Genomic DNA, 27,269 nt, shown 5'->3' with positions numbered 1-27,269 from the left:
GATTTTAACCTCTCCCTCTGTAACATCAGCAATTCCTTCTCCTGGAGAATAACGACAAAAAATAAGTGTGTGCTAACTGAATTCAGTTCAAGTCGCAGCCTGCCTCTTCTGTCTCTAACTCTGTTTTCTCCCTTAAAATGACAAGAAAAAAGAAACAATATATAATCTAATATTTTTTTTAATTTTCTGTACAGGAATATAACGTTATGGCAATTTTGTACATGAAATACATACAGTATTTAAATGCAAAAATCAGCTAGGTAAGAATTTACATTAGCAATGAAACTGAATCATGTGCAGCTCAGTTAATATTTAGTTTAGATCTGTATTTAAATGGGGAAAGATTTTAATAGTTTACAATCATAGAAACATAAACATTTAAAACAAGACTCTATAAAATAATTTACAGAAACTACCATCTACACTCAGAGAAAGGGTGTATTCCTGTTTGTTTTGCGTGTGAGTAATAAGGAGGATGAATGATTTATCTCAGCCTTTTAAGTATAAAATAATTTAGAAGCAGTTCATGCAATGTGGAAGCGAAGGAGTGTCAGTTCCTGCAAGGTTTACTGCTGCCTCAGACATCTACTGAGCATCGAATGTGGTTCACCAGACACATGATAGTACAGCTGTCAGATGCTGCCAAAGAGCACCGGCCTCAGTTCCTCCAAACAATCACTTATGTAAACATAAATATACAAGTTGATATCTTTTCTACACAGTACAAATACAGGCCACAACTTCTCAGCTGTGCAAGTAGTCAAACTGTATACTGGGAAGTAGGATAATGTTCAGAGTGGAGTTCCATATATCTCTATTTACAGGTGCACTAACAGAACTTCCTCGTTTTCACCAATTTGCTCTGGTATTTGACAGAGTGCCCTCCGTGCCCAATGACGTACACGTCCAGCAAGTAGGACTTGCCAGACTGCAGGCCCCGGATTGTCTCTGTGGTAACTGCTTTCTGTATATTCTGGCTGTGAAAGTATTTACAGAGAACCTTTTCTGATTTCTTCCTTGTATCTGGACCCAAGCACTGGTTCTGTTCTCTTTTCTTCTGCTCCTCATTGTAGTTGTCATCCACCTCCTTCTTGTAGATGCAGAATTTGTTTCTCTCCTGTGTGCCGAGCCATGCCACTGTGACTGAAGAACACGTGCGGAGTTTGTCAAAAGCTTTGATTCTCGTATCTTCAGGAAGAGAAGGAAATAACTGCTTGTTTGGCCTTGTCGTTGCCAGAATCTTCAGCATAGAAGCACCTTTTTTGTTCCCTTTCAGCCTGATTAGATATTTAGCTTTTGCTTTCCCTCGCAGCTGGAACTGCCGTACTCCTTCCACGTTTTGAGATAAGAGTAGCTTGCCATCTCTTCTAACTTGGATCTGAACAGCATCTAGGCACGAATGAACAGAAAAGGTGACCTTCTGATGAGATGAAACTGGAGCAAACCGCAGAAATTTGGCTCCCTTCCTCTTGATGAACACATCTGTAACTTTGCCATCCTTCAGCTCAACTGTTTTCTGCTTGGCCTCCTCCTTCGTTCTGGCAAAGGTGCCAACATACGCGGTGCTCAGGTTCGTGTTAGTGTTTACTGCAAACATGTCAAAGTAGTACTGTGTGTCAGGCTTCAGGTCAGACACCGTGAAGATGTTCTTGTTCCCAACACAAACTTTATGCAGGTCAACTCTTGGCTTTGAGGATGTTTGGCGCCCAAATTTTGATGGTGATTTTAGGAAACCACGTTCTTTGCCAGCATTGTTGTCTGAGGGGAAGCCAAAATGGGCAAAGTCAAATGGACTGAAATCCAGACCTGGTTTTGGAGCCATCATGAAGGCATCATCAGAGCTAAGCTTGGCTTCAACAGCACAGAGGCTTTTGAAATTGTGCTCTTTATTGATGACTATGCAATACTGAATTGGCTGTTTCAGCAATGAGGCCGTGGGACTTGGCTTCCATGCCAGCGTTACTGTCGTACGTCCCAAAGAAGTAACATCAATTCTTGGATCATAAGGTAATTCGGGGTAAGGTTGGTCGGATTCTGGAGTAGTAGTTGCATACACTTTAAAATGTGTATCCTTCTCTGTTGACAGCAAATCTAGTTGGTACAAACCAGAAGGAGAACTAGAGGACACAAAATACTCAACATCGTTGCCTTTGTAAGAGAACAGCTCTGTGCCTTCTTCATTAGTAATCTGCTGTTTCTGTTGCTCGAGAGGTTCAGGTTCACCTAAATTATAAGCAAAGAAAAACATTTGTACATACATGATCCAAGAGTATGAGAAAAGAAAACTACACTTCCACATAAAATGCAAATGTGAGATGAAAAAAGAAAGGTTTTACCTTCTTAGGAAGGTATTACCAATAGCTCTGTCAAATAAAGCAGGGTGTGGCACTCAGGTTAACAAAGGCAACAGGAACCACACCTAACCAGTGTTACCAGAGTCTTGCAGATGGCAGCTATACTCTCCACCAGTCTATGCCATACTGCTCCCAGAGAAACTGACTCTGCTCCCTGTTTTCGGGCTTGGGTCCTCACACTTGGCCATATGAGTCACTCTAAAGCTGCCTGCCTAAATACAATGAGGTCCAAACGTGACTATCCCCCAGTCCAGCATAGATGACACCTGGAACTTGTGTGAGAATCTCTGGGAGTCAGAGACTGTTCCTCTCCTGAGCAGGAACTATACTGCTGTCTCCAAATAAGTTCCTTGTCAATAGATGGGCTCACAAAGGGGCCAACCTGAGTCCTACAGGAAGACAAATCTTGCCTCTCCTATTCACTTCAGGTTTTGTTTTCACTTTTTACATCTCTTTTCCTTCTTATGTTGCTACTTACTGCCACTTTTGTGCACTAAGGCAGGACTAGGGCTGAAGATCCAAAGGTCATAGCAGTGGACCTGCTGAGACTCAGCACTGTGTTGACATTGGCTTGAGGAGCTTCGAATCCAGGAGAAAGGAGAAAGCTGGAGGGGTAAGGAAAGCCTTGGATGGGTTGTTACCTGAACCTTCTCCACTGGCTTCCTCTGGGAGCTCCTGTACACTCAGTTTCCACTCCAGGGGAGCATCACAGGGTGTCACTGTTACTGCTAGGGGTGTGTTGTCCTCTTCCACCACAAAAAAGTACCTAGAGGAAGGTTAACAGACCCTCAGCATCAATAAATTCTATTGGCACCAACCATCAGGGACTGACTTTACATTATTATGGTTGACCGTGCTGGGGCAGCAGAGACAAAAATTTAACTTTCAGGCAATAAGAGGAAATGCCGGAAGGCTAGTTGGTATGAGCTAAGGAGATGAGGGGCTAAAACCCCCAGCTGCACAGTGCTGCCAAGACATCATAGCACAGGAGTTTTTGGCCACCTGCCCTCCCCTCCATCAGCTTCACCTTTTGCCCCTACACTAATCACAGACAGTATAAATGGTCACAAAACTGTCACAAAAGTACAAATGAGGGAAACAGGGCCTTTTCCTGGGATTTAAATTTATGCTCTTAAAGCAGGACATGCTTTTCAGTGTGTCCAGATGAAGGCCCTAGAAGCACATACATACATATACTCATGGAGGATGGTGGCAATGCTGCTCTTCCCTAAATTCTTTGACTCAATTCCTTCTCCTACCTAACCTCAGTATTTTCTGACCCTAGGGTTGAGGCTGGGAAGTGGACGATCAGGCCAGACTGGCTTGAGCTGCTTCTTTAAAGCACACTATGAAATAAAAAAGAGAAATAAGTATGGTGGTGTCAGCCTGTAGTTTTTCCTTCCCCTCCCTTTTCCTGAAGACATGGTTAGTGACCCTGCTTCGGGGAACTTCTGTGCTCTGCGGGGGCTCTGGCATTGTAGCAGAAATCACACAAACTGCATGGACCTTCAGCTGGGAAGCCAGACTCGGATGGAGATCGCATAGTTATTTCACCAGACAAAGTGCTGGCATTTGCATTTCTCTTACTCAGATCCAGCTTTGATTCAAAACAACAAATAAAGCTGCTGTTTTCCAAGACCAATGTCATCACTTAATCTGGGCAGAAATACCTTTTAGGTGTGTCTCGGAAGAGGTAGCTGCTAATTTCGGCTCCATCTGGGATGACTGACGAATCATGAAAAAATGCCTTGTCCCGAATCTGCATCTGGAAGAGCTCCTCATCTCTGGTAGGCAGCTTCTGCATCCTGGAGCTGAGTGGCAGCAGCAGCAAGAGCAGCGGGCAGTGGAGCAGGAGCATCCTGCAGGAATGACAGGGATTCCAGATTGGCGAGGACTGAGCCATGCACACAACAGGAGCTGCTCAAGAGAATGCAGCAAGGCACAAACGGGGTCTAGTAGTGACCTATTTGTTCACAAACTCAGCAAGTTACCAACTCATGTAGATCCTACATATTGATTTAAGGCTGCCAAGGAGCTTAGTACAGCCTTCTGTACTTAGTTGCAGAAGGCAACTAAGAGAAATGGTTTTGAAAGGCTTATTCTGCCACCGAAGCTCACACATATATACAATGATGTTGCATGCCCTTTATGTTTTATAGGAACCTTCACAGTATCACCACGCAACCACTGGGAATATGTGTTGTTAGGACCAAGCTTGCACTGTCAGAACATTTGGATGAAGTATGTAAATAAGATGTTTTCATCTCAAGCTGTAATTGAAAGCAAGCCCACACGGTGGTTCGAAATTGCTATATCTCCCTCCCTTTAACAAATTGCAAAAGCTTGCACATCTTTTGGTAGAGCTACAGTTTGGTGTTCTGCCATTAGGAGAGCTTGCTGGATGTGGGATCAGAGCAGATGGAGGGTACAGCAAGCTCACTTTGCTCAGCAGAGTTTGGTTGGGCTTCCAACAAGTTTTTGAAAAGTAAATATTTCCAGTGAAATTGCTGTTTATCAAAATAGTGAATTAGGAAAATATGTGATATAAGCCCACATATATTTGAAGCACATTGGTATTAAGATGCAATTCAGCAGGCCTTAATCCTCAAGCCTGATGAGAACTGCAAAACACAAAAGCAGTGAAGCCCTTACAAATTAGGCATAATAATTCATAATCTCAGCCTTTCATTATTATGTCTACAACTAGGTCAGTAATGACTACGCTAACATATACAGCAGGATGGACTGCAAATCTCCTCTCAGTACAGCAGATGATCTCACACATAATGGCTCTGGTATAGGGTGGGGGGGAAATGCAGCCCATTTCTGGTATGAGTATAGTGGGTTTAAACCGCTAGATGATTACATTCCTAAAATTAGGAAAAAGAGTGTTAGGCCATTACCTAAGCCGTGTTAGCCACCAGCTTTGGGGAAAAGCACAGTAAAAACACTAAGCTGAAGGGAACAGTTTTATTGTACTTTTCTTCTTACTTCTTCAAATGTGAGGGCATGCCCTGGTCCTTACACTGCAGGATAAGCTGATTACTGCTTCATAACAAACTCTTTCTTTTTACACTTAACATTAAATCTGTCAGGCTGTTGATTTTTCTTTCCCTCACCATGACCCTTCTCCAGGCTTTTACATAAAAACAGTAAATACAGGGCTCTCTGAGAAGTGGCATGATGTAGTTTAAGCCATAATAAAATCACTCTTCCCTTTCAAGCTCTTAACAAAAATATAAGTATATGTCCCCAAGGGAAGCATCAGTGTCCACCTCCTTCTCCCTCCTGCGGTTACCTTCTGAAAACCCAAGAAGAGCTGCAGCGCCATTATTTATTCAGTGATAACCTCACAACAGCAATGGAGGGCCCCAGGGCAGGGAGGCTCCGTGGCAGCAATTCCCCATTTGCAGGGTGTGTAATGCTTCATCTCCATCATGCACAGGTTTTAAATTGCTATTTTGTTATTATTTGAGTGCTTGCTTCAGTGTACCTGGCTTTACCTAGGATATGGAGCTGCAACTTGCAATCCAGTCATGAGCTGGCTCTCCCAGGGTTTGTCAAAATTTATCCCAACCAGATCCTTGCCTAGGTTTTGACAATGGCAGACACATTTTCTTGAATTCAGACCCAAGTGTTGATGCTTATCATCACAGCTAATGACATTTGGCCTTTGGGAGCAAAGATCCTAACTCAAAATACTAGCTGATTTGAGCCACCCAGGTCAGCAGAAATCCCTTCTCTCAGGACGCAGGATGAGCTCTGTGTGCTATGCCGTGCTGTTTATTGACTTTTCACGTATTATCGTTGGCCAACAGTGAAGAAATTCTTTTTAACTTAATCATACAGCTACAGCAGATTATTTGGTAAGGTAAGAAACACGGACACTTTCTACAGACAGCGTCCTCTGCGTGAACCCCCTGAAACTGCAGTATCATGTATTCTTATAACCCACCCCACTGCAGTGCAACCATTACCAAAATAAACTACTTTTGATTATGGGACTACCCAGGCTAAGCTTTAGTTCTTAAATAATTTCACTAGCTAATCCACTTTAAAAACTTTAGTAGACAGCATTTCTGTCCCCATGAACTACTGTGGTGTAGTAGAAAGGTAGGGATTTGTCTGTGATTTCTGTGTCTAATTGGAAAATCATTTCAGCTTAAAAATAACAAGAGACAGCAAGGTTAGTTCTATACTCCCTACTCAGGCCAGCACCAGCCCATTTTATACATGAAACAGCTTGCAAAGCTGTTAACTGTTAATAAAAGATAAATGTTTTACAAGCTTCATTACTTCACAAGAAAATGGGGTTTTGAGTGCCTTCATTTTCACATATCTAACCTTACAGGCCTAAAACAGGCCCAGTTTTTACGCATGACACTTTTAAAAGTGGAACATCTAAGTAGCAAAGAGGCACCAAAAATTCACTAGCAGTTTTGGAAAAACCTTTAGTCAGCCTCACACTACTTCTTCACATGAGTTAATAAACAGATTTTCTTTCTTTTTTTCTTTCTTTTTTTCACTGCATTGGTTGATTTGGCACAATTTTGAAGTTAAAATCCCTACAGTTCACTTATACCAAACACCAGGAGAAAAGCAAAAAGAATTTGTCACTCCATGTTTCCTCCTGGACAAGCTCCCCCCTGAGCTCACTCTCATGGTGCCCCCCCAGATTTGCACGCTTTGCCTGTGGGCACATGTACAAGTGCTCTCCCATCCCTCTCCCACAAATGTTTCTGCTTTCTTGATGCCTTGCAGCCCAAGCCTGTTTTATTTTCTAACCGCATGCACAGGATGAGGCCAGAACCCTGCCCTCCAACACCACACGAATGATGTGAAGTATGCGTTGTGATTTTCATTCTCCAGACCGTGCCACTTTCCACATGCCTTTTGTGCCCTTTTCCATAAGTTCGCCTTCTTTTCTTTTCAACTCAGAATCAATATTTTATTGATATATTCCCGCTGACTGAAGGGATTTGCTTGCTGTTTATCACTGAATTTAAGAGCGAGCCAAAGCAAACAGTCCTAAGTGAAATAATAAGCGTCTCTTGCCTTCTCCAGAGTGCACAACTGCCCTCTGACTGCCTGTCCTTCCCGCTGGCCCCCTCCCCAGCCCCAGCCACCAGCCAAAGGTGACAGCCACAGGCACACATGGTCACACAAAAGGATCAGGAGAGCAGAAGCACAGGCAGTGAGCTGGGAGTGGGATGTGATGGCCTCAAGTGCTTCAGCCTTGCCAGAGGTGAGCTTTTTCTTTAAGTACAAATAAATCAAGACAGCAGTCTGGCCATTTTATAAACTTGAGCTGCAAGCACATAGATGAAAATCATTATACTGGATCAGAGATTTCACAGCAATTCCCATTTCCTCCTTCCTTCTGAACACATCACATTCAAGCAGCAAGGCTTCCCAGCCGTCCCCACATCCCATTCACTCACTCTCTGCATGGTCCCTAAGACATCTGCACACTTAACTCCATCTGTATAAAGAACTGTGAATATCTAGGGAGAATGCAACCATAAGCCAGAACAGAGAGAGATCATCATGGCCCCCACTACATGGCCTTTACCACTGTCTGCACATCACAGGAACCCAAGAAGAATTTGCATTAACAAAACAAAACAAGAGATCTGGGTTTATTTGAAGCAAACACATCTGGAATAAATGAAACCTAATGTTTAATTAAAAAGAGTGGAAAATGCACGACTGCAATTTAGTGAGGACCATTTCAAGGCACCATCTGCCACAGTACCTTTGTGTTGCATTTCTTTTTCTTATATGGTTGGTTAACTTTTTTTCTTCCTTATGCCCTGTTTTTAAATTCTGGGTGGTTTTTTTGTTGTTGTCGTTTGCATTACCCACACTGTATCTCATAATAAGTCTGCAGCTTTATTGACTTGATTCAGGTCTAGCTTTGAAAATGAAAGTGCACTGCCAGACTTCTCTGACTTATTATAGGAACACTGCAAGTTTGTGAGCTTTGTCATTATAGCCTTCATTTCCAGCAATAAGCAACACAAATGTATGTGCCTTGGCATGTAGAGTTATCACCACAGACACAAAGCAATTTAAAAGCACCTACCAATTTCAATTGTAATATAATTAATCATATTTAATGTGCAAAAGATAAACAGCATTGCCTTTGAAATTTTAAGTGCGTTAATTTTACTGGAAGTGGGTCAGTTTGTTTTATCAAACAGAGACCCGAGGGGAGCAGCGAAGGCACTGCATTTAATACTCAGGATTCCCTGAAGGATCTGGAAAACGTTTGGTATGCCTTTCATTTGTTGGGGTTTTTTTTGTTTTTTTTGTTTTGTTTTGTTTTTTGTTTTTTTTTTTTTTTTTTTGTCTGTTTGTTTTTCTTTAGAAAGAACAAGCTGCGATCTGGCAGGCCCAGTGCTGGCTGCAGCCTTGTGCCTGCAGACCTCACCTAGGGGGCTAAGCCCACTGCCCATCCTGAGAGGAAATATCCATGCCCCATTGTGCCTTTTATCCCTCAGCATGCAAAGACATGGCGTGATGATGCCTCTGAAGCTGTTAGGGCCCAGCCTGTTGATAACCTGGGGGTTTGCTGACCACCCCTTGCAATCCCAATTCAATCCACAGTTCCCCTTCACTTGAAGTATTGTGGCAGTAAAGCAAATGGCAGTAGCATGGGAAACTGTTCAGCTCTGCAGAAATAGGGCTGTATAAAGAAGTTAAGGATACGTTTCCACCAACTCTTAATGAACAACAGTGGTGACGAATCACAACTTGTGGGAGAGGTTAACTTCGAAGGGGGAATACTGTGAAACGTGGAGCTGTCTCAAATTAGACATGTTGAAAAGCAAACATACTAGGGGAGATATGGTATCAAAAATCAAATTTTACATGGAATATTCTGTTTCCAAACTGAGCCATATTTATTTTTCCACTTTTAGTGGAAACAGATTTGAGCTTGAAATCTCTGTCATGCAGCACATGGAAGCAGGATGCTTCAAAAACCCAGCAGGGCCAGGAGATCCTGTCTGGGGAGAGGCCTGGCAGTTCCCCTCCTCCTGCCAGCCACTGCCCACTAAACAGCTCTTCTCTCCTTCACAGCCACTTTCCTCCACACAATCCATGGGTGAGCGTCAAGAACAAAATACAAGTCCTAGAGACCTCTGGCACAACATCCAGTTGTTCTCTAGTGGCTGAGGCCTGCTGGCTGTGGCCTGCCGGCTGCCTGCTCCCACACAACTCTTGCTTCCCCTCATAGCTCTAGTACCAGCAAGCCTTGTGGCTGGCACTACTCCTGTTCAACCTCCCCAGCCCTCCCAATGTGCCCATGTGGCTGAATGTCCTCCAGTGGGACCACACATGTCTCTCTCATAGAATGACACCACTACAGCAAGTGTATTCAACACGAAACACCAATATTAGGCCCCCGACTCAAAGCCAAACTCAGAGAATTTTTCTATCATCTCAGCTGATTTTGAGCCCTACTAGGAGTAATCAGATGGGGCAGAGAAACTTGAGTTTGTATGACTCCAGCCCACTGAAGATAACTGACTCTGAACGCTACCTAGCTCTACAACAAATCTTTCATCACAAGATCCTGAGGTGTTTTGTAATGGAGAGCAATTACTATCCCCTTATTACAAGCAATAAAAGTGGGGCACTGAATTCCTTGTTCGAGGAAATCCCAATCTAATCCTTCCCTTTAATCACAACACAATAGCCACTTCCCGAGGCCAAGTCCCTCTGCCTGCAGCAGGGCTCTGTGCGTGGGTGCTGCTGCCGCCCCGTAATGGATTTCAGCAAGAGGATTAGCGGGGAGGAGCGCACTCACACAATTACAGATGACAACCAACGCCAGCACATTGCCGTTTGGTACCATGTTTCCCACTGCTTCCCTATAATAGCTCCAAATGACATTACAAGCTGCAGCTCCTGCCAAAATCCACATGGGACAAGGATGACTGGAGCGTCAGGGGAGGACGCTGGAATTGTTTGTGTGCTCTTTTCTTTCTGCTTTTTGGTAGATGAAAATCACTTATTGCTTTGCAGTTCCTTTCACTAGAAACACAGTTTCTTCAGCATCGAGAAGAACAGCACACGCGTACACACGGTTACTAGCCACAGCCAGCTTTCATGCCAGCTTCCTGACCACTATAAATACAGTTTTCCTGTGAGTTCTCCTCAGAAACCCTCATTTTCAGGTACATCATGTACTACTTCTTACTGACTGCGGTTCTCAGCTAACAACTGCCCCTACAGATACCTGAGGCGGCACAAAAAGTTGCAGAAGCTTCCCAAACACCCAGTGCAGCTGTGAGCGCACAGCTGGACAGCTGCTGTGATGTTTGAGCCCAGCAGGCAACCATGATCATCTGTAGTGCTGGCAGACACCTTGGAGTGATGGCACGGCAAAAGCAACTCCATAGTTGCGGTGACATAGATCATGCTGAACCCCTAAGATTTCCAGCTCCTTAAATAACATCAGAATCCAAGCTTTCCAGTGGGATTTACTGGCCAAAATTGAATTCCTTTTTAATATCATCTGCTTTAAAGGCAAGCAAAGAGAACCATATAAATCCTGAATGCCGCACCATTCAGATGCTCTCACAAGGACTTGCTACATAGCACATCAACACTCACATTCTGTGTCCAATTTTCCCTAGCTGGAGAAAGCTTGCTGCAAACTTGTAAACATTTGTATAATGTTTGAAAATGGAAAGTATGAAATGTAGTGTTATGGGGATGGATATTGATGTATTGACGTATTTCTACAATGACGCGACATGGGAGCTGGCAGACCTCACGCATGGCTACATGGGCACAGCTTCATCAGCTCTGCTGACTTCTTTCAGGGGCTGATGTTTATTTCATTAGGATCTCGCTTTAAAAAATTAAAAAAAAAAAGAAAAAGAAAGAAAGAAAAAGAAAAGGCAGGTTCCTATAGATGGCAGCTCAGTGAACTTGTGAAAGTTGCTGGTCCAGGAAGCCAACAGGTCTGAGTCACCCAACTCAACTACCTGCAGTCACTTTTGCTGTCAATTGAACAATGCCAGAGAAAACCTGAACTTTGCTTCCCCTATGTGTCCAACCTTCATACAGTGTCCATCAGGTGAGGTTAATTCTTCCCAGAGAGAAGCAGGAAGATACCAGCCCTGATTTCCCCATTCTCTCATCAATTACTGGGACAAATGTGAGTAGCAAAGGCACCCGATGCTCAGGAGGAAGCGGGGCCCCTCAGGAAGAAGAGCAGACATATACCACAGCATGGCTCATAATCATCATTTAGCACTTCCAAGGGCTAAGGACCCATGGGACAGAGATGGCTCTCCATCATCATGGGCTCTGGCTCCCAGAGATCCCTGCACCCTGCTTCATTACCACCATGGCCCCACCTGGGTCAGCTGCAGAGCCGTGATGCAGGGATTTGGGAACAGCTTGCTGATAGGCATGCCTCAGCCCCACGTCCCAGCTCAGCAGAGGCTGTTTGTGCAGCCGGCAGGCCAAAGGCTAGCCCTTCATCCCACTGCCGCCCAGGGAGCACGTGGCAGTCCAGGCTGCCACGGGTGAGCAGACGTCCAAACAGACCCTGGCCCTCAGACCCTCTTGGGGTCAGTGTCCCTCCTCGCCTGGCGGGAAAGAATAGGAGAAAGAAGGAACAGAATGCATCTGGAATTACAATGCTAATTGTAGACATTTTCTTATAGCCCTGCAAATGCTTTTTCTTAAGTGAGTGAGGATGGGAGCCTGCACCATGAATTAAGGCAGCACGGCTCCCACCTTGTGCCTGCAGCCCTGCTCTGTGTGCCTGCAAGGAGTGTCTGCATCCTGCTTTAAAATATTTATTCTTATTCAGTTCAAACTGTAAGTTAGAGGACTTCAACTCGAGCTCTGCTTTGTTCACATGGTGTGAAACGATTTTAGAAACTGCTTTTTTTTTTTCACAGGATGTATTATGTCAACAATTGTGTTCTAATGGTCTTAAAAAGTTTTAATGGACTGACATTAAATCTTCCCTACAAAATGGTAACTCTACTACACCCTAGGACTGTTTACGTTTTAAATGATTATTCTTCATTACTGAAAAAATCAAGCAGAGAAAGCCCCTGGGGTCTTCCCCAAAGAAGGAGACCCTAATAGCCCTACAAATCATATTCAAGTTAAGTATTACTCAGGGTGCAAAGCTCACAGAGAACTGACTGCAGCTATAGCAGCATGAGGAGCAGCAGGAACGCTGCTTCCCGTGCACCGTAAGAGCAGGCAGCAGGCAAGACATCACTCTACTCAATTCTGTAATCCAAACCCGCAATTCTCATCACCCGGCTCTGTGGCAGGAGAAGTGCTTTGGCACTTACATGGATAGAAGTGAGGAAGCTGCAAAGTATCATTCTTTTCACCCTAGTAAAGTTACAACCCCTCTAACACTACCCTTCCTTCCAAAAAAAAAAAAAAAAAAAAGCTAGGTACCAATGCACTTCACTTAATTAAGTGCACAATGCTCTTTCCCTGTAAGTTGCAGAAGAAGCGCAGCTCTCGTGGTGTGTGTGGGTGCTCAGGGGTCATATCCAAACTCATATCCAAACCCACAGAGTAGGGAAATACGTGGGAAGGAGAAATTATTGCTTCTCGCCTTCCAGGTGCTCTCAGCAAGGACCATGGCTCCTTATCTCAGCTGTCACACAATCAGCAAACATCTCTCCCATGATACTGTTTAATTAGCCCACAGGCAGAGCAGCCACACAGCTCCACATCCCAAGAACAGCCAGCCCCACATGCCCTTGAGCATCCCATGAGTGCATCCCTCCAACAGCCCAACAGCACAGACACCTTCTGGGCTGGCAGACCTGGGCACTCAGAGCACTTTGGCTGCTGCCTGCTTGCACAGCACTTACAGGATAAGCACAATCCCCAGACCCGTCCAGTAAAACCAACACATTTTAGGCTGGAGTCACAATATCAGCCATCTTGCACGCAGACTGCCGTGCCCTGCCCAAAGCTGTCCGTGCAGATTTTCTGGCAACCCTTGTCACAGCTCAGTGCTCACGTTCAGCTCTCGTCAGCATAGCAGCCGTCTCTGTACGCTGCACATCAGAAAATGAATTCTGAAAGAGAATACTTGTTTTTAATATTTACTGTCCCGGTTCTTCTTAATTTATCTCTGCCTTCAGACACACTCTCACGGAGTTCAGATTTATTTCCCTGACCCATTTCTCGATCGAAAGGCAAATGCTTCCTCTCCTAATGACACCTCACTGAAGTTTTCAGGCACAACCTCTCCTCACCCTCCAGCTCCTCCTAGCAGCATTAACTCCGTGGAGCAGTTTTCTTGGGCAGACACTATCACTGCTGCACCTAACAAGGATTTCTGCCATGGAAGCAATGCATTCTCAGTCACAATGCAAAACAAAGTTTGGGGATACAGTTTCTGTGGGGCTTTTGCCTTTTCTCCAGGAGGACGCTCACTTCTCTATGATAGAGCTCCAGCACAACTCGAGTCATACCCCAAGAAATTTGCATCACTTGGACATAACTCAGTTTTCTCCTTCCCCTTTATCCCAAATGGCCATACCCCGATGGACAGCAAAGTGCAGTGCCCCACAGCACTGTCCTGGCTGGAAACATCACACTTAGGGCTCTCTTTGAGCTCCATTCCCTTCTTCTCCACAGCTTATAAGCAAGCAGAAAAAAAGAGAGCCAAGCCCTGCTGTCACGTTAACTATTAGAGGCCGAAAGGCAGCAGCTCCATAGTGCCCCACACTAATGACATGGGCTGAATGTCTGAGTGGGCTGAATGAGAGGTGTGCAGCCCTCATTAGACCCTCAATGCAGAAAATATGCAGCAGGGTTGCACAGAGAGCTGGCACCCAGAGGGTGTCTGTCAGATGAATGAGCAAATTGCCTCCCGCAGAAATGAAAATAAAAAAAGTTGGGGAGTGAAAAGACAAATACCCAGCACACAAAATAAAACCAGCCCTAGAAAGAGGCAAGATACCGAAGAAGGCCATAAAATAGCCCCCTGAAAATAGTGAAGTAATGGGCTTACGGTTTTATTATTCACATAAAGTTTAGTGACTTCAAGACAGAGGCGAGGCCAAACACGATGTGCAATCCCTGAAAGCCATACCATAACCTGCGCCTGTGCACAGATGTTCTGCAGCAGAACCCACTGTCCCACTGCAGGACAGCCCCATGCACCCTGACATCTGACTGTGGCTGGCTTCGTCCAAACCCACATGGGCTCTGGGTTATTTTCCTAGCAATCTTTGAAACTGCCAGAGGAAGCATACAAGCTGGTCTCCTGCAAAACCGTTTGATACCACCTCGAGGTGTAACCAGTTGCAGAAATAAATCAGGATTTCTCTTTAATAAACTGTTTATTACGAGCCTTTCGGAACATAAATCGCAGAAGACAAAGCAGGGGCTGAGTTTAATAAACATCTCATCCTGCCATACTGGCAACCCTGGCACACCATGGAGCCAGGCAGCCCCCATGCCCCACAGAGCCTCCACACTACAGAGGCCCCAATCTCCTCATTCCAGGGCCAAGGCCACCCCAAGACTGGGGCCAGCTTTCTGCTGAGAGCATGAGTCCCACAAACTGTGGCCAATGGGCCGGGCTGAACTGAGCAGGGCTGCAGGGCAGCACTGATTGTCAGGCACAGAGCGAGGCCTTGCACAGGCCGTGGAGCCCGGCAGGGCGCAGGCGTTGCGTGATTCGGAGCAGCTTGCTTGACAGCTCGCACCATATTGTATTTATAAACACTGAGGAACGTGAAATGCTTCTCCTCTGTACTTCCAAAGGAGCAATCCGCAACACAACAGTCCTGCAGGGTGATCCCAGCGCAAAGCCGGCTCCAATTAAAAAAAGAGGCCCTATTAATTTCAGCGGGGTCGCTCAGGCAAGTAATTGCTTGGGATTCCACGTGGCGTAGGACTGCCCGGAACATCACTCCTGCTGCTACCCAGACCTGCATTCCTAGCATGACGGGACCGATGGCACCTCTGCAGTGTGCCTCCGCAGGAAGGCAATGTGGGGTGACAGGGGCCAGTGGCACCCAGTGCTTGTCACAGGCTGCTGGCTGCCAGGTGCTACTGGGATGTTGGGAGCGGGAGGGCTTGGCTGGGCTGCAGTGGGAAAGGTTTTATCGGCAGCATTACAAAGGTCTCTTAAATTAAGAGGGGATTTTCATCTGTGGGTGGCGAGATCCAGCCTGTGAGGAGCTGATAATGGGAGGAACTGCAACTGCGGGATCCCAAATACACCCGCACAATATGTGCGGGACATGCAAAACAGCACTTGGTTTTGGTAATTGATTGGTAATGTTGAAAATAGAACATAAAATGTGCTTTTGAAAGCTCTCTCCTTCTTCAATAGGAACAAGTTTTGAATCCTGACCGCACCACTACGTGCTCCTGAGTTTGCTGGTGCAGGAGGCAGCAGTGCAGCCCTCTCCCACAGCTCTGATTGCTGCGTGGCAGCAGCACAGGACAAGAGACTCCTGATGAGGAGTGCTGCAAAATGCCATTTTTCTGAAAGCTGGGAGCAGTGGGTCCCCAGCAGGCGAACCAGACCCTCTGCCCGCTTCCTCACAGCACGGTGCGGGCTGCCCACGTCCCACACTCCTGCACTATCCGTATGGGAACCGGACTATGCCCCAGCCATCCGGGCCCTGCGAGCACACAAATCGCTTGGGGTAGGGAAAGCTTCAACCCCACACCTCACGCTTATTTTACACACGCATAACTCTGCCGGCTCCGCCTAACACAAACCGAGGCACGAAGCCCTGAGCGGTGCTACGGCAGCGCGCTGCCCCGCTGCTCGCCCAGTGCCACCCGCTCTGCCTGCCAGCGGGACGCCGGCTGGGACTGCTCCCTCCCCCGCCCGCCGCACAGCAGCGATACCCTGCGGTGTTACAACGAAGCCCTCGCGGGGAGGCAGCGGACGCTCGGGAGCCCTTCGGAGCCGGCAGGAGCGGGACGCGGAGCAAGCACGGAGCCGTGCCGGGCTTCAGGGGTTTGAAGCATCAAAATGGTATCTGCAAGTGATTAAACGACGCTTTGTAGCCATTGTCTGGGCGCTGCCGAAATAAAAACACAATCCACGCAAATCCTCGAGCTTACATCCCACCGCTCACTTTTTTCGGTCGTCACTTTTTTTTGTTCCCTCCCAACTCCCTTTTTCGCTCCAACGCCGCGCTCCCGATGCGCTCCGCCCGGCGGGGCTGCAGCGGCACCGGGCTGGCAGCGGGCGGGGAGGGCGGCAGAGCCCGGAGGAGCCGAGGGCGGCGGGGCCGGAGCGGCCGGAGCTCGGTGCTCCTTCCTTCCCTCCCGGTGGCCGGTGCCGGTGCCTTACCTTGCTGCGTCCCGTCAAGGAGCTCCCTCGGGGCCCGGCTTTTTCGGGAGGGGGGAAGGTGTTTGGCGAACCCCCTCTCTGGCAGGGACGGATTGCAGCGGGGACTGCGTCCCGCCCGTCCCTCCGCGTTTTATAGCCCCTTCCCCTCCCACTCCCCCTGCGAGGAAGGAAAAAAAAAAAAAAAAGGAAAAAAAAATTAAAAGCACTTAAAAGGGGGTGCCGGAGCCGGGGGGATGAGGGGGAAGCGGAGGGCAAAGTTTGGGGCGCGGAGGGCGCGGACCGGCGGCGCCCGGCGTGTCTCGCTGCTGCCGCCGGGGCGGGCGGCGAGGGAGCCCCGCGGCCGCCCCGCCCCGCCGCGCCGCTCCGGGCCGAGGGGCGGTACCGGGAGCCCCGGCCCCCGGGGGAGAGGGGGGGCGCGGGAGTGGCTGTGTGCTACGGGATGGGTCCGGGCTACTCCCCGGCGGCGACGGGGGCTGCGGCGTCCCGGCGGGGAGAGGGCAATGGATGGGGCTTATCGCGGCTCCTGCAGCTCTGCGGACGGCCCCGCGTAGCGTATGCGGTCCCTCACCTTCTTCCTCGCCACGTTTCGCTCGGAAGCGGCTCTCGGGTTTGGGCAGTGACAGATGTTTCTACCCTTACCTGCGAGGAAAAAGTAGAAAGTATCATTTGTCATCGGGGAGCCAGCCTCTTTCTGTTTCTGTTTTTGGCACATCACTCATAAAGATGTCAAGCGCTCCACAAGCATTAAACAAGTGATCACCGACAGCAGCCGCTCGGCAATTCTCCTGAAAGTACCCGTTCCCTCCCTGCACGCCACATCCTATCTTCTGGAGACCTCGAGGGCAAAAATAAAATAAAACCTCCTTTTCCTCAGCAAAACTGCTGAGCAAAACTGACAGCAATGCCCTGGGGAAGGGACACAAATTGCCCTCGGCTGGAGGCAGCAATCAGCTTCGCTCTGCGGAGGCAAAGAGCCCAGAAAAGCTCCCGTCTGCGGACACGCAGCTGCCCGGAGCTGCTGAGGGCCATCGGCGCTGCTTCGTCCAGCACGGAGCGGCCGTTTCTCACCACAACACGGCAAACACTGCCCGACAGACTGCTCGAAACATAAGTTTACCCAAAGAAGCCCAGAATCTAGAGAAAGAGACCCACGACAGCCCGAGTTCAGTCATCGTTCTGTTCTCATGCCCCTATTTTTACACACTGTGCAACAGTATTCCTCATTTTCAAATAGGTTCGAGGGTAGGAGCATGGGGCAGAGAGGAAAGATGTGGAAGTTTAGAATTAATGTATGCATATCACGGGAGAGCTTACAAATACCTGGTGCTCGCATGCAGCATCCCCGCTTCTTCCTTCCAAGAGGAATGCTTGCCTCCAACTGCAACACCTCAGGAAGAAGTACAAACAAAAGCTCGGCTCACGGCACGTTTCTCCTCTCCTGCAGAAGACGCAGGCACTCAATGATATCAAATGCGAGAAACTAACGAAATAAGTCCAAATTAGTGAAGAAAAACAAGGGAAACAAGCCTTTTCCCAAGTCTTCGTAACACGCAGGAGCCAGTGGGGAGCTCTGCACTTGGTTTAGGGGATGTGTTTACATTTAGGGTTACCTCGTGGCAAAATATTGCTCTGGAAAGCCAGCAAAAATGGCTGGCTCTGGCGTGAGGTCATTAGAGGTAAAATATTGCTGCCCGGCCAAGAGCTCGTGAGAGCGTGTGCTTTGCACACAGGCACACAGATTATTTCTAACCTGAGGACAGCTTTAGTGCTATTGTTCTTACAGGGTGCTGCTGCGTGTGATTTCAGTGCAAGCAGAACCACATCCCCTTAATGTTATTTACTGAGCCATGCAAGCAGCAACGCTTCTGTGTTTGGGTCACTCGTGCTTGGATGCTACAGATTAATCTCTGTCAGAAGTGTAGATCCCTGCTGGGATTTAGGGCATGGCTGAGAACCATGCTGAGCCACCGGAGCAGTCTGGGAGGTACTGAGGCAGCCAGGGATATTTGAAAGAAAGCTGTCGATATCCACTTGAATCCACTTGTCTGTCATGGGCACTGTCAAAGGACAGGGGAGACCTACACTTAGTGCAGAGCCCCGAGCTCGGGGACAGCTTCTGTGCGAGCAGCCAGCAGCAGGCTGAGCAGCTCACAGCGCCCATAGCAAGAGGGAAGGTGGTAAAGGAAAGCTTCTTGTGCCAAGGCAGCAAAACTGAGACACTCCAGGGGAAGGAGATCAGGAAAGTTCTGAGCAGTTTGACTTCAGCCATTGGCTTCTCTTTGCTGTCTGTTAAAGAATTCCAAAGAATGGAGTTTTACCAGGAAAAAAGAATGAGCACAAAACTGAATGCCAGAATAGTGATGAGAGCCAAATCGCTCACTCACATGTAGCTGCGATCTTTCATGCAGCCGTGGTTCATTTACTTAGGGACTGAAACTGTTTTGACTTAAGTGAGCAAACCAATACCCAAAATTTGGAACATCTGTAATTAGTTCACAAGAAAGGCAGCAAATTCTCTGGGTTTGTGCCCCTGCCTGGGAGGGAGCTGGGAGCCCCTGCCTGAGCAGAGAGGTGCTACCAGAAACAAGATGTATGTTATGCATTACGGAGGAAAAAGGGGAGGAAATGTTTAATAATCTGTCCCATGAATAAATCTGAATAATAAATCTTTCTGGAACCAAAATGGAAACCTGCAATTGGATATTCTAGAAGCAGAGAAGAGGGCTAATTCATCGTATAAATAATTCATTGCAAATTTTAGCACCCAGCACTGCTGCGCACTCAGAATAGAGGACAGATGACACTGTGTGCCTGCATGTGCGTGTTTAATTGTGTGTATCTATCTTTTTTTTCACCTGATTATGTGACTCTCATTGTGGTGCAGATCTGAAGATTTGCCCTCAGTAATCCATCGATTAACGTTTGCTGGTAGAGAAAGGGTATTGTTATCTATTAACCTCAGAAAGCGCAGTGTTATTCTGGACATATTGATCAGTGATAAGGCTGTGATGGCTTCGGCTCCCAGCCCTGCAGGGTCGCAGATGGACAGGGCTCTGTGGGACAGCACTTGCCAGTGGGTGCCCCACACATACCCACAGAGAGTCAGAGCCACAGGGACTTGCCTCCCTTCCTAGCTTCTTGCTGTAATGAAGGACGTTTCCTTTACCCCATCTCAAGAGGAAAAAAAATCAAAAGCAAATGCAGCAGTTGGCGTGCATCTTGCAAGTTAGCTCAGCTTCTTCCACATCGCTTAAAAGCACTGCTGTGAGAGGGACCAAGTGGGACACCTCGATGGCAAAGTGCGGCTAATGCAACGTTGCAGCCCCCTGCCACACGCCCTCCAGGCTTCGCCCAGCTGTGGTGTGAGCTGCTACACTGCCACTGACCTTGAGAAATTACACATTTGGGCCGCTCTGAACTCATTACTCACCTATTTTATCCAATTATGGTTTATTTATTAAGCTAATTTTAAAATCTCTTGGTGTCGACTGTTTTACACCTCTGGTACATTCTTTTTAATCCTACTGTTTTATGAACCGATTAATAAGACTTTTTGCTCCAACACCACAAATCCAAAGCAAAAATCTAAAATACAGTTGTATTGAGTCCAGTGGCAAACACCAGAGTTTCCCATACTGTTGCTGGAAATTGCCTGCTGTTAAGCACCACTTGTTTGATTTTGTCAAATTTTATATAATATTAGAATAACAAATTAAAGATGGATAATTTTACTGTAAAGTCCCACATCTGCATGTTCAAAGTAATGATGAGCAGAGCTCTCATGCTCCAAGCATTATTCTTAATCATAATTTTATTCCACTGAGAAAAGAAAATTGGTGCTATTTCACATAATTTAAATAATCTAATCTACTTCCCAGATAAAATTGTTAACAAACCATTGATTTAATCTCAAGTGTCCAATAGACCTCTTAAACTCTGATGCAAATTATCTATTCTGCTAATTAAAACAAATGAATTTAATAAAAGAGAATGGTACAATAATTAGAAGTAATACAAACTATAGGCTGCTTTGATCTAGAACATGCACTCTTTGATTCTTATGTGGCTAGGTGTTCCCACAGACACATCCCACATCTAAATTCTCATTATATTCCTGTATTCAAAAAAATAATTGTTTTCGACACGTTACTGCAGTGTTTGTTCAAGTCACTGTTTTCAATCACAGTATTACACACTCATACCACAGAGCCACAAATTCTTGTCTGAGCAGCAAGATTCAGCTGCACATATAGTTTTTGCAAGCAGCTCTTATCAAGAAATAGGACATCCTGCTCACTATAAAAGCTTAATGCAAAACTATAAGCAGTAATTGTGATTCTGAGGGCCAATTTGATGACTCCTAAAGCATTCATCTGTAAAACACAAAAGATTTCAATTTGCTTGGCAGAAAATCAGAACAGATTTAACAAACTGATTTGGGTTTAATCTGGTGACGCCTCACTGAGAAGGATTCACTTTCACAAAGGGCAGCTTGGGAATGCCCTACACAATTCCCTCCAGGCCACTGAAAAGTCCATGGCATCAGCCTCCTCCTCCTCTTCCTCTCCTTCCCACCTCAAGGGGAAGAGCAGCCTTTGATATCCTCCGTTCCCATTTCAAGACTTGAGATTTCCCTTTTGGATAACAAGTGATAAGAAGAAAATAAAATTGCAGACTCCATAGAAATACCCCAACTGCACTTATATGCAGTTGATGATTATATGATTATATTTCTCCCTTTACCCCTTTCCCAGAAGATCCAGGATCCCCAGCTGAGAGTTTAATATGAAGATGTTCAGAATCCTTAATATCTTTGTACATCTGTAGCATATAATATTGCTGTGTTTTAGGCATGGCTACCTCTGTGAACACAATGGCCCATCTCACTGTGTGTATATAACCAGCAAACACTTGTTATGCCTAGGAAATGTGAACATGGAATTTATTTAATAGACAGAAAACATCAGGAAAAAGGAAGAGATTAAAAAGGAACTGTTGGTCATAAGCCCGATCATGGAAAGCAGAAATACACTATAGCTGGGAGAAATGGAAACACATCTGAGTTAAGGTTTGATTCTCCGTAATTACTGACACAGACCAATGAGGAACTGAGGAGGCACAGGTTCTGATTTGATCCATTTTCAAAGCCCACACTATGGGCTTTAACAATGCAGAAAGAAGTTAAATTAAGCGAGAACATCTGGCACAACTAGTCATACAGCATTAGAAGCATACATCCAGCTACATTAGCTCTTATCTAAGTCTACCCAGTAGCACCCTGCAGCTGGCACCAACGCTTTGTGATCTTACATCCACTTCTATGGAAAAGAGATCTGATAAAGGCAGAGTAGTATAGTAAGCTACAGAACGCTTCTCCTAAAAGCATGATGGAAAAGAATCTCATCCTACATAGCTTAGAATAAAAGCTACACCTGACTGTAGGTTTTTCCCTTCTCACAAGCACGCACTATGGGGCAATAGGCCATCTTTGCACTGTTTGAAGCCAGTGGCCATTTGGTGTGACCACACTTTTTGGTTGGTTGATGAAGATTAAAATGAATCTGATAGTAACCAAACTCAGCTTTACATTGACCAGTAAGATTCTGTGCACAGTCAGGACGGCCATGCTGCTTTACAAAGGTGGGCCATGATTACTTAACTCATTAGAAAGTGGAATTAGTGACGTCCATTCATTCTGCCTTCCCCAAAGAAGGTGGCACATGGCTGCATTACACCACGAGGAGCAGAACCCAAACCTCTTTGCTGCTCGTACCACCCGTGTTGAAGAGAAGCACAACGTCCTGCAGGGTGGAGTGTTTATGCTGCCTCGTGATGAATTAGTGTACTCTAATTGCTTACACAAGTAACTAATGCACTTCTATAAATGTATTTTTTAAAGCACTTGAGACACAAAATCTGTGAGGTGAGGTGCACAGAGCATAAGACACAGCTAATGCTGCTTTCTTTGCCACACCGGGAAGTTCGATCAGCTTTACGCTGGGTAACTACGTGTCAGGTTGAATGCTTTTCCTACTCACACCCCCATTGCACATATTTTCCTCTAAACCATTAAGCAAGTTTTCCAGTGCCGTGATTTTATTTGGGTTTAATAGCTAAGAGGTGGAAGAGTTATAATTACACATGGGAAGCATGCTAGGGGATAGAAAGATTGGAAGAGCGAGAGCTGGAAAAGCTCTGCCAGACAAGCGAGTGACAGGATAACGAACACACCAAGGGAAGCTTCAAGCACTTCTAGCCGCAAAAACACATTCCCATTTCCCCCACCTTTCCTGCTGAGCGTTGCCAGTTAGCAGCAAGCGCTCGGGAAGCCAGGCTTGCTCCACACAAACAAAAAATCTGCTAAAAGCGAGGCCGATGTCCCCTCCTGGCCCTGGCCGCGGCCCTCGGAGCCCCATCCTTCACACACGAGCTCCATCTCGTGGGCCTGCCCGGAACGCCAGCACGGTTCAACTCGGGAGCTCCGAGGGCAAATGGCCATTTCTACATCCCAGAGACAGACTGGGGCCCTCAGGTTCACAGAACGAGGGCTCGCCTCTGGGTCTGGGCTTTCTGCGGTGCACGCATGCTGGGGACATCTGGATGGAAATTGTAGTGGATTTATGGGTGCATCGATGGGAGACAGCACAGCTCCAGAGCCACATGGTTCCCTGTTCTAAGGGTGTTATCATTGTTTTGAATCCTTTGTTATTAAATACTGGATCATGTAAAGATATTTCACTCAGTCTAAGTAGAACATCTGTTTCAAAGATCTATTAATTGCTTCCCATCTCAAGTGAACTGATGATAAAGACCAATGTGGAAGATTAAAAGCTAACTGTAATAAATTGCACTGGCTAGGAAAGCAAAATTTAAAAACATTTGAGATTGAAATGATATTAAATACAATTATGCAAAGCTTAAAAACCAACATCTTCTATAACAGCAGAAATTTGTCTGTGATTAAGGAATGCCGCATGTGGGAATGCACATAACTAACTCGTCTGCCATCCAGAGCACTCACCGTGCTCCCTCTGGCACAAAGAGGAGCTTCCACTACTCAGGAGGTAGCAGGACTCACACGGCTGCTTGAAGGGCTTGCACAACTCTGCAGACACCCAACAAGCCTGGCTAGCTGGTCTGTTTTTTCACACTATTCATATGTTGTGAAGAGCAAAAGGCACAACGGAGATGCTCACTGTTTACGACTTCCTTGTAGCTAAGTACATCAGAGCTATTCAAAAGAAGTTATTTGCAAGCCTTGATAAGAGCAAGGACTGCTCATTAGAAGATGGGCAATTATGAGAAAAATAAGAGAACTGAATGTTTGTGTGTGGTCCTAACGAAAGTCCATGGGAGAGTTTGCCTCAAGACATTAAGAAATCTGTGCAGATGAGCTTACTTGTAAAGCCATAAGAGCCAAGAAGGAATTGACTGGATACATTTATTTAATCTTGCCTCTCATTTTTACAACACCAGCTGGAGGAACACAGGGAGCCAGCTAAGCCAGAGATTCAGAGTGGAAAGAGCATCTCTGGACTAAGTGGCTGGAAATACATTTGGGGTATTACTGTTCCAAATGGAGTTGTTTGCTTAAAGATAATTATTTTTTTCTCAGCACCAGCTTTAAGGCTATTGTGCAAGCCAACAAACATTCTCCAACCGTGGTTTCACTTCCCATCCCTCCACACAGAATCAACGTTTATTGTCTGTAAACACCGCTACCCACTGTGCCAGAGGACTGAAGAATTTTACTAAGATTACTGCTTGGAAAACACCTAAACCAAATACAAGAAACATGCAGACAAAAATTTCACAGGAACCCAGTTTCTCACTGAAATCTACATTCTTCTAGGCTGCATAGGTAGCTTCTGTCACTTTATCTCAGCTTTCTGGGGATGATCAGAATTCCAAACATTGGAACAGTGATCCTGGTGGCCAATGCATTTCCTTGAAGAGGAAACCAAACTCTATGTGGTGCATTAGATAGAGCATATAGGCAGAGAGGGCAGAGCCTTAGCTGACCCTACCACAGCACCAAGTTAGATGACTGTACACCATTGACCATATTTTGATATTCTTATTAAGACAAAGTAGAAGAAGAGGTAATGGCCTTATGCTGTGCTGTGCTAAGGGATGTTCAGGTCAGATACTGGGAAAAAATTCTTCTCCAGTAAAAGTGATAATGCACTGGAATGGGCAACTCCAGAAAGTGGTGGAGTCACCATCCCTGAAGGTGTTCAAAAAACATGGAGATGTAGCACTGACGGGTGTGGTTAGAGGGCATGGTGAGCTTGGCTGGACAGTTAGAATGGATAACCTTAGAGGTATTTTCCAACCTTAATGACTCTGTGATATTCAAAGTAGTGAATAAAGGTAGAGCATTCTTTCAGAGACATGTGAGTATGATCATAAAGGAAATTCATGTTGGTCACTCTCAACCACATTTCTACCTGTTATGGCTTTATCAAACAACCTTCTAAAAGACAATTGCTCCTACTCAAAATGAGAAGAATGAAACAGCACACTTATGGTAACAGTCTGTACATCAGCAAAGTATCTGCATGGTCTGCAGTATAACCACTCAGACAGAAGTTCATCATGTGCCTAACTTTCCAAAGTCCAGATCATGCAGACTGTACAAGTGAGAAAAAACATTCTCTAAATGCCAATGTTGTACAGCATTGACAACATTTCTCTGTCCAAATGTCCTGCTTTTATTCTTTATGGCTTGCCACCATCCCTCAGAAAGTTCTGTTAACTGAGGAGTCAGGGTGGAGATTAAAGAGGCTCTAACATGAGCAGCAGACGTGAGTCTTTAAAATCAGGTTTACGGGAACAGATCTCACCTGGATGAGGGCTTGTGTCGATTCTCTGATCTTGCATACTGAGATTTCTTTGAGCTGATTCTGCTAAAGGGGCACTGACCTTCTCCATCCTGCTGAAACACCTCACTCTGGCTCAGTAAAGGAGTCTAAGGAAGAAAAAGATGTCCAACAGCCGTCACCTGGCACCATATGAGCAATGCCAAAGGGCACAATGAGCCTTTCTGCAGCCTGAAGGCAAAAACGAGACAATGTTTAGCTTTGGAGGCCCCTGATCCCAACAGGAAAAACAGCAATGGAAAAGCAGCACATTTGTGTAAGCAGGACAGGCTGCTTTGGAGCCCAATTAAACTGTCCTAGTAAACTCAAAGTGCCCTTATAAAAGAGTAAATAAAATAAATGGAAATGCACTTTCCCCTTACCATTGTATAAACAAAAAGTAAGCACTAAGGAAGCTGGCATGGTGGCAGATTTTCAAAAAGCTGGTGGCAGGGAACGGTCTTCTGCCACCCAGATTCATATGAAGCCTTCTCAGCACAGGTAAAGTTTCCCAGACTGGACAGACCTGGTTAAAAAGAAGCCTTCATTTTCTGTTACTTTAAAACTTTGCCCTGGGGACATGGCACCCTGACCCTTGCTGTATAACCTGGCTGAAAGTTATAGCAGTAAGTCTCTGCTCTCAAGCTGAGACCAAGCTTTTAGAGCACAAAGTGGATGTGTTCACACGTGCAGGAGCTTCACAGCTCACATGCTATCCCTCAGCCACCTGGAAGCACGTGGGTTGACTGCATGCATTTTTCCTGTATATCATGGAACACCCATGCAGTTTAACAGAACCAGAACTGACATGGCTCTGCAGATCCCCACCAGGTGTCTGTGGACTTCAGAGGTGGAATGTCTGCAGAATTTCAAAGAATGATTTGCAGCAATTCAAAGCAGCCCAAAGAAGTTAATGGAGATTTATATGACTGCAACTGCAACGGTAGTGCGACTGTGCTCTTTCTTGAGAAAGAGGGGCCAGGATGAAAGACAGCTGCTGAGCAGTCCTAACACATTTGAGCCTGAACACTATCTAGGATACATAAATCAAGGTGCAATGCTTGCATCAGTTTCTTTTCAGATGAAGAAAGACTTATGGTTTTCATAAAATTAAGCTGTTTTAAAACAAAATTAAATTATCCTCATCGGCAGTTGCAGAGTTTACATATAGAAATCAAACAAAACTGAGCAGCTGGATGAATCAGAACCAAAGTGGAAGCTGTAGAGGATGTTTCTTCCTTCTTCAGCATCCTACCCCTCCCTGGTGCTGCTCAAAGGTTTTTGTTTGCCTTTCTTACATCTCTTATCTGTGCATCCAGATATGAAGTGTCTCACAACATGCTATCGCTTGAATATTTGCATTCATCAGAGAGAAAACTTTCATTATTAAGAGTTCAGTTATTTGGAAAAGCTTCCTGCCTGTTGAGCATTAACCTCCTCCGTTCTCATCCAGCAGAAATTTTACTGTCCACATACCTCATTTGGCTCATAAAACACAAATCAATGGTTTGTGTGACTCAGGAGTAAAAGACTTCAGAGCAACAAGCATGAAAAGTGGAGCCTGCCACAGGCATCTGTGGAACAGTAGGAAGTTATGGCAAGCCTGTGAATGGTAGCACTGTCTGAGGTTCCCCGTGGGAATGCGATTAAATTAACAGCACATTCCGATTAATCACTGTTTTATTCTGGAAATTTTCCTCCCAGCCACCCAACAGGTACCTC

General features: G+C 45.9%; 1 protein-coding gene across 3 annotated transcripts; it reads right to left on the bottom strand.

The window, feature by feature from the left end:
* Positions 1-176: 176 nt before the first annotated feature.
* On the bottom strand, positions 177-23,045 carry NDNF (neuron derived neurotrophic factor). Of its 3 annotated transcripts, XM_090139188.1 has the most exons (6): positions 22,972-23,045; positions 18,007-18,124; positions 17,255-17,325; positions 4,025-4,213; positions 2,996-3,120; positions 177-2,223 (listed from the first exon to the last, which is right to left on the bottom strand). In XM_090139188.1, the coding sequence occupies exons 4-6, from the start codon at positions 4,210-4,212 to the stop codon at positions 830-832; spliced, it is 1,707 nt and encodes a 568-aa protein (XP_089995314.1). In that variant the 5' UTR covers position 4,213; positions 17,255-17,325; positions 18,007-18,124; positions 22,972-23,045; the 3' UTR covers positions 177-829. The 3 variants fall into 3 exon arrangements, with proteins under 3 accessions (XP_089995314.1, XP_089995315.1, XP_031452752.2); XM_090139189.1 differs by lacking the exons at positions 17,255-17,325; positions 18,007-18,124; positions 22,972-23,045 and adding exons at positions 16,236-16,369; positions 16,687-16,989; XM_031596892.2 differs by lacking the exons at positions 17,255-17,325; positions 18,007-18,124; positions 22,972-23,045 and adding an exon at positions 16,687-16,989.
* Positions 23,046-27,269: the final 4,224 nt, after the last annotated feature.

Source organism: Phasianus colchicus, chromosome 4 (assembly GCF_987193195.1).
Source record: "Phasianus colchicus chromosome 4, bPhaCol1.hap1.1, whole genome shotgun sequence".
NCBI lineage: Eukaryota > Metazoa > Chordata > Aves > Galliformes > Phasianidae > Phasianus > Phasianus colchicus.
The sequence above is the reverse complement of the archived record's forward strand: the minus strand, read 5'-3'. Positions and strand labels throughout refer to the sequence as shown.

Excerpts from the sequence above, each read along its gene's own strand:
- NDNF (XM_090139188.1), bottom strand. The coding sequence starts at position 4,212 with ATGCTCCTGCTCCACTGCCCGCTGCTCTTGCTGCTGCTGCCACTCAGC. Across the intron at positions 3,121-4,024 it reads TTCCGAGACACACCTAAAAG|GTACTTTTTTGTGGTGGAAG; the intron begins GTATTTCTGCCC and ends ACCTTCCTCTAG. Across the intron at positions 2,224-2,995 it reads AGCCAGTGGAGAAGGTTCAG|GTGAACCTGAACCTCTCGAG; the intron begins GTAACAACCCAT and ends CTTATAATTTAG.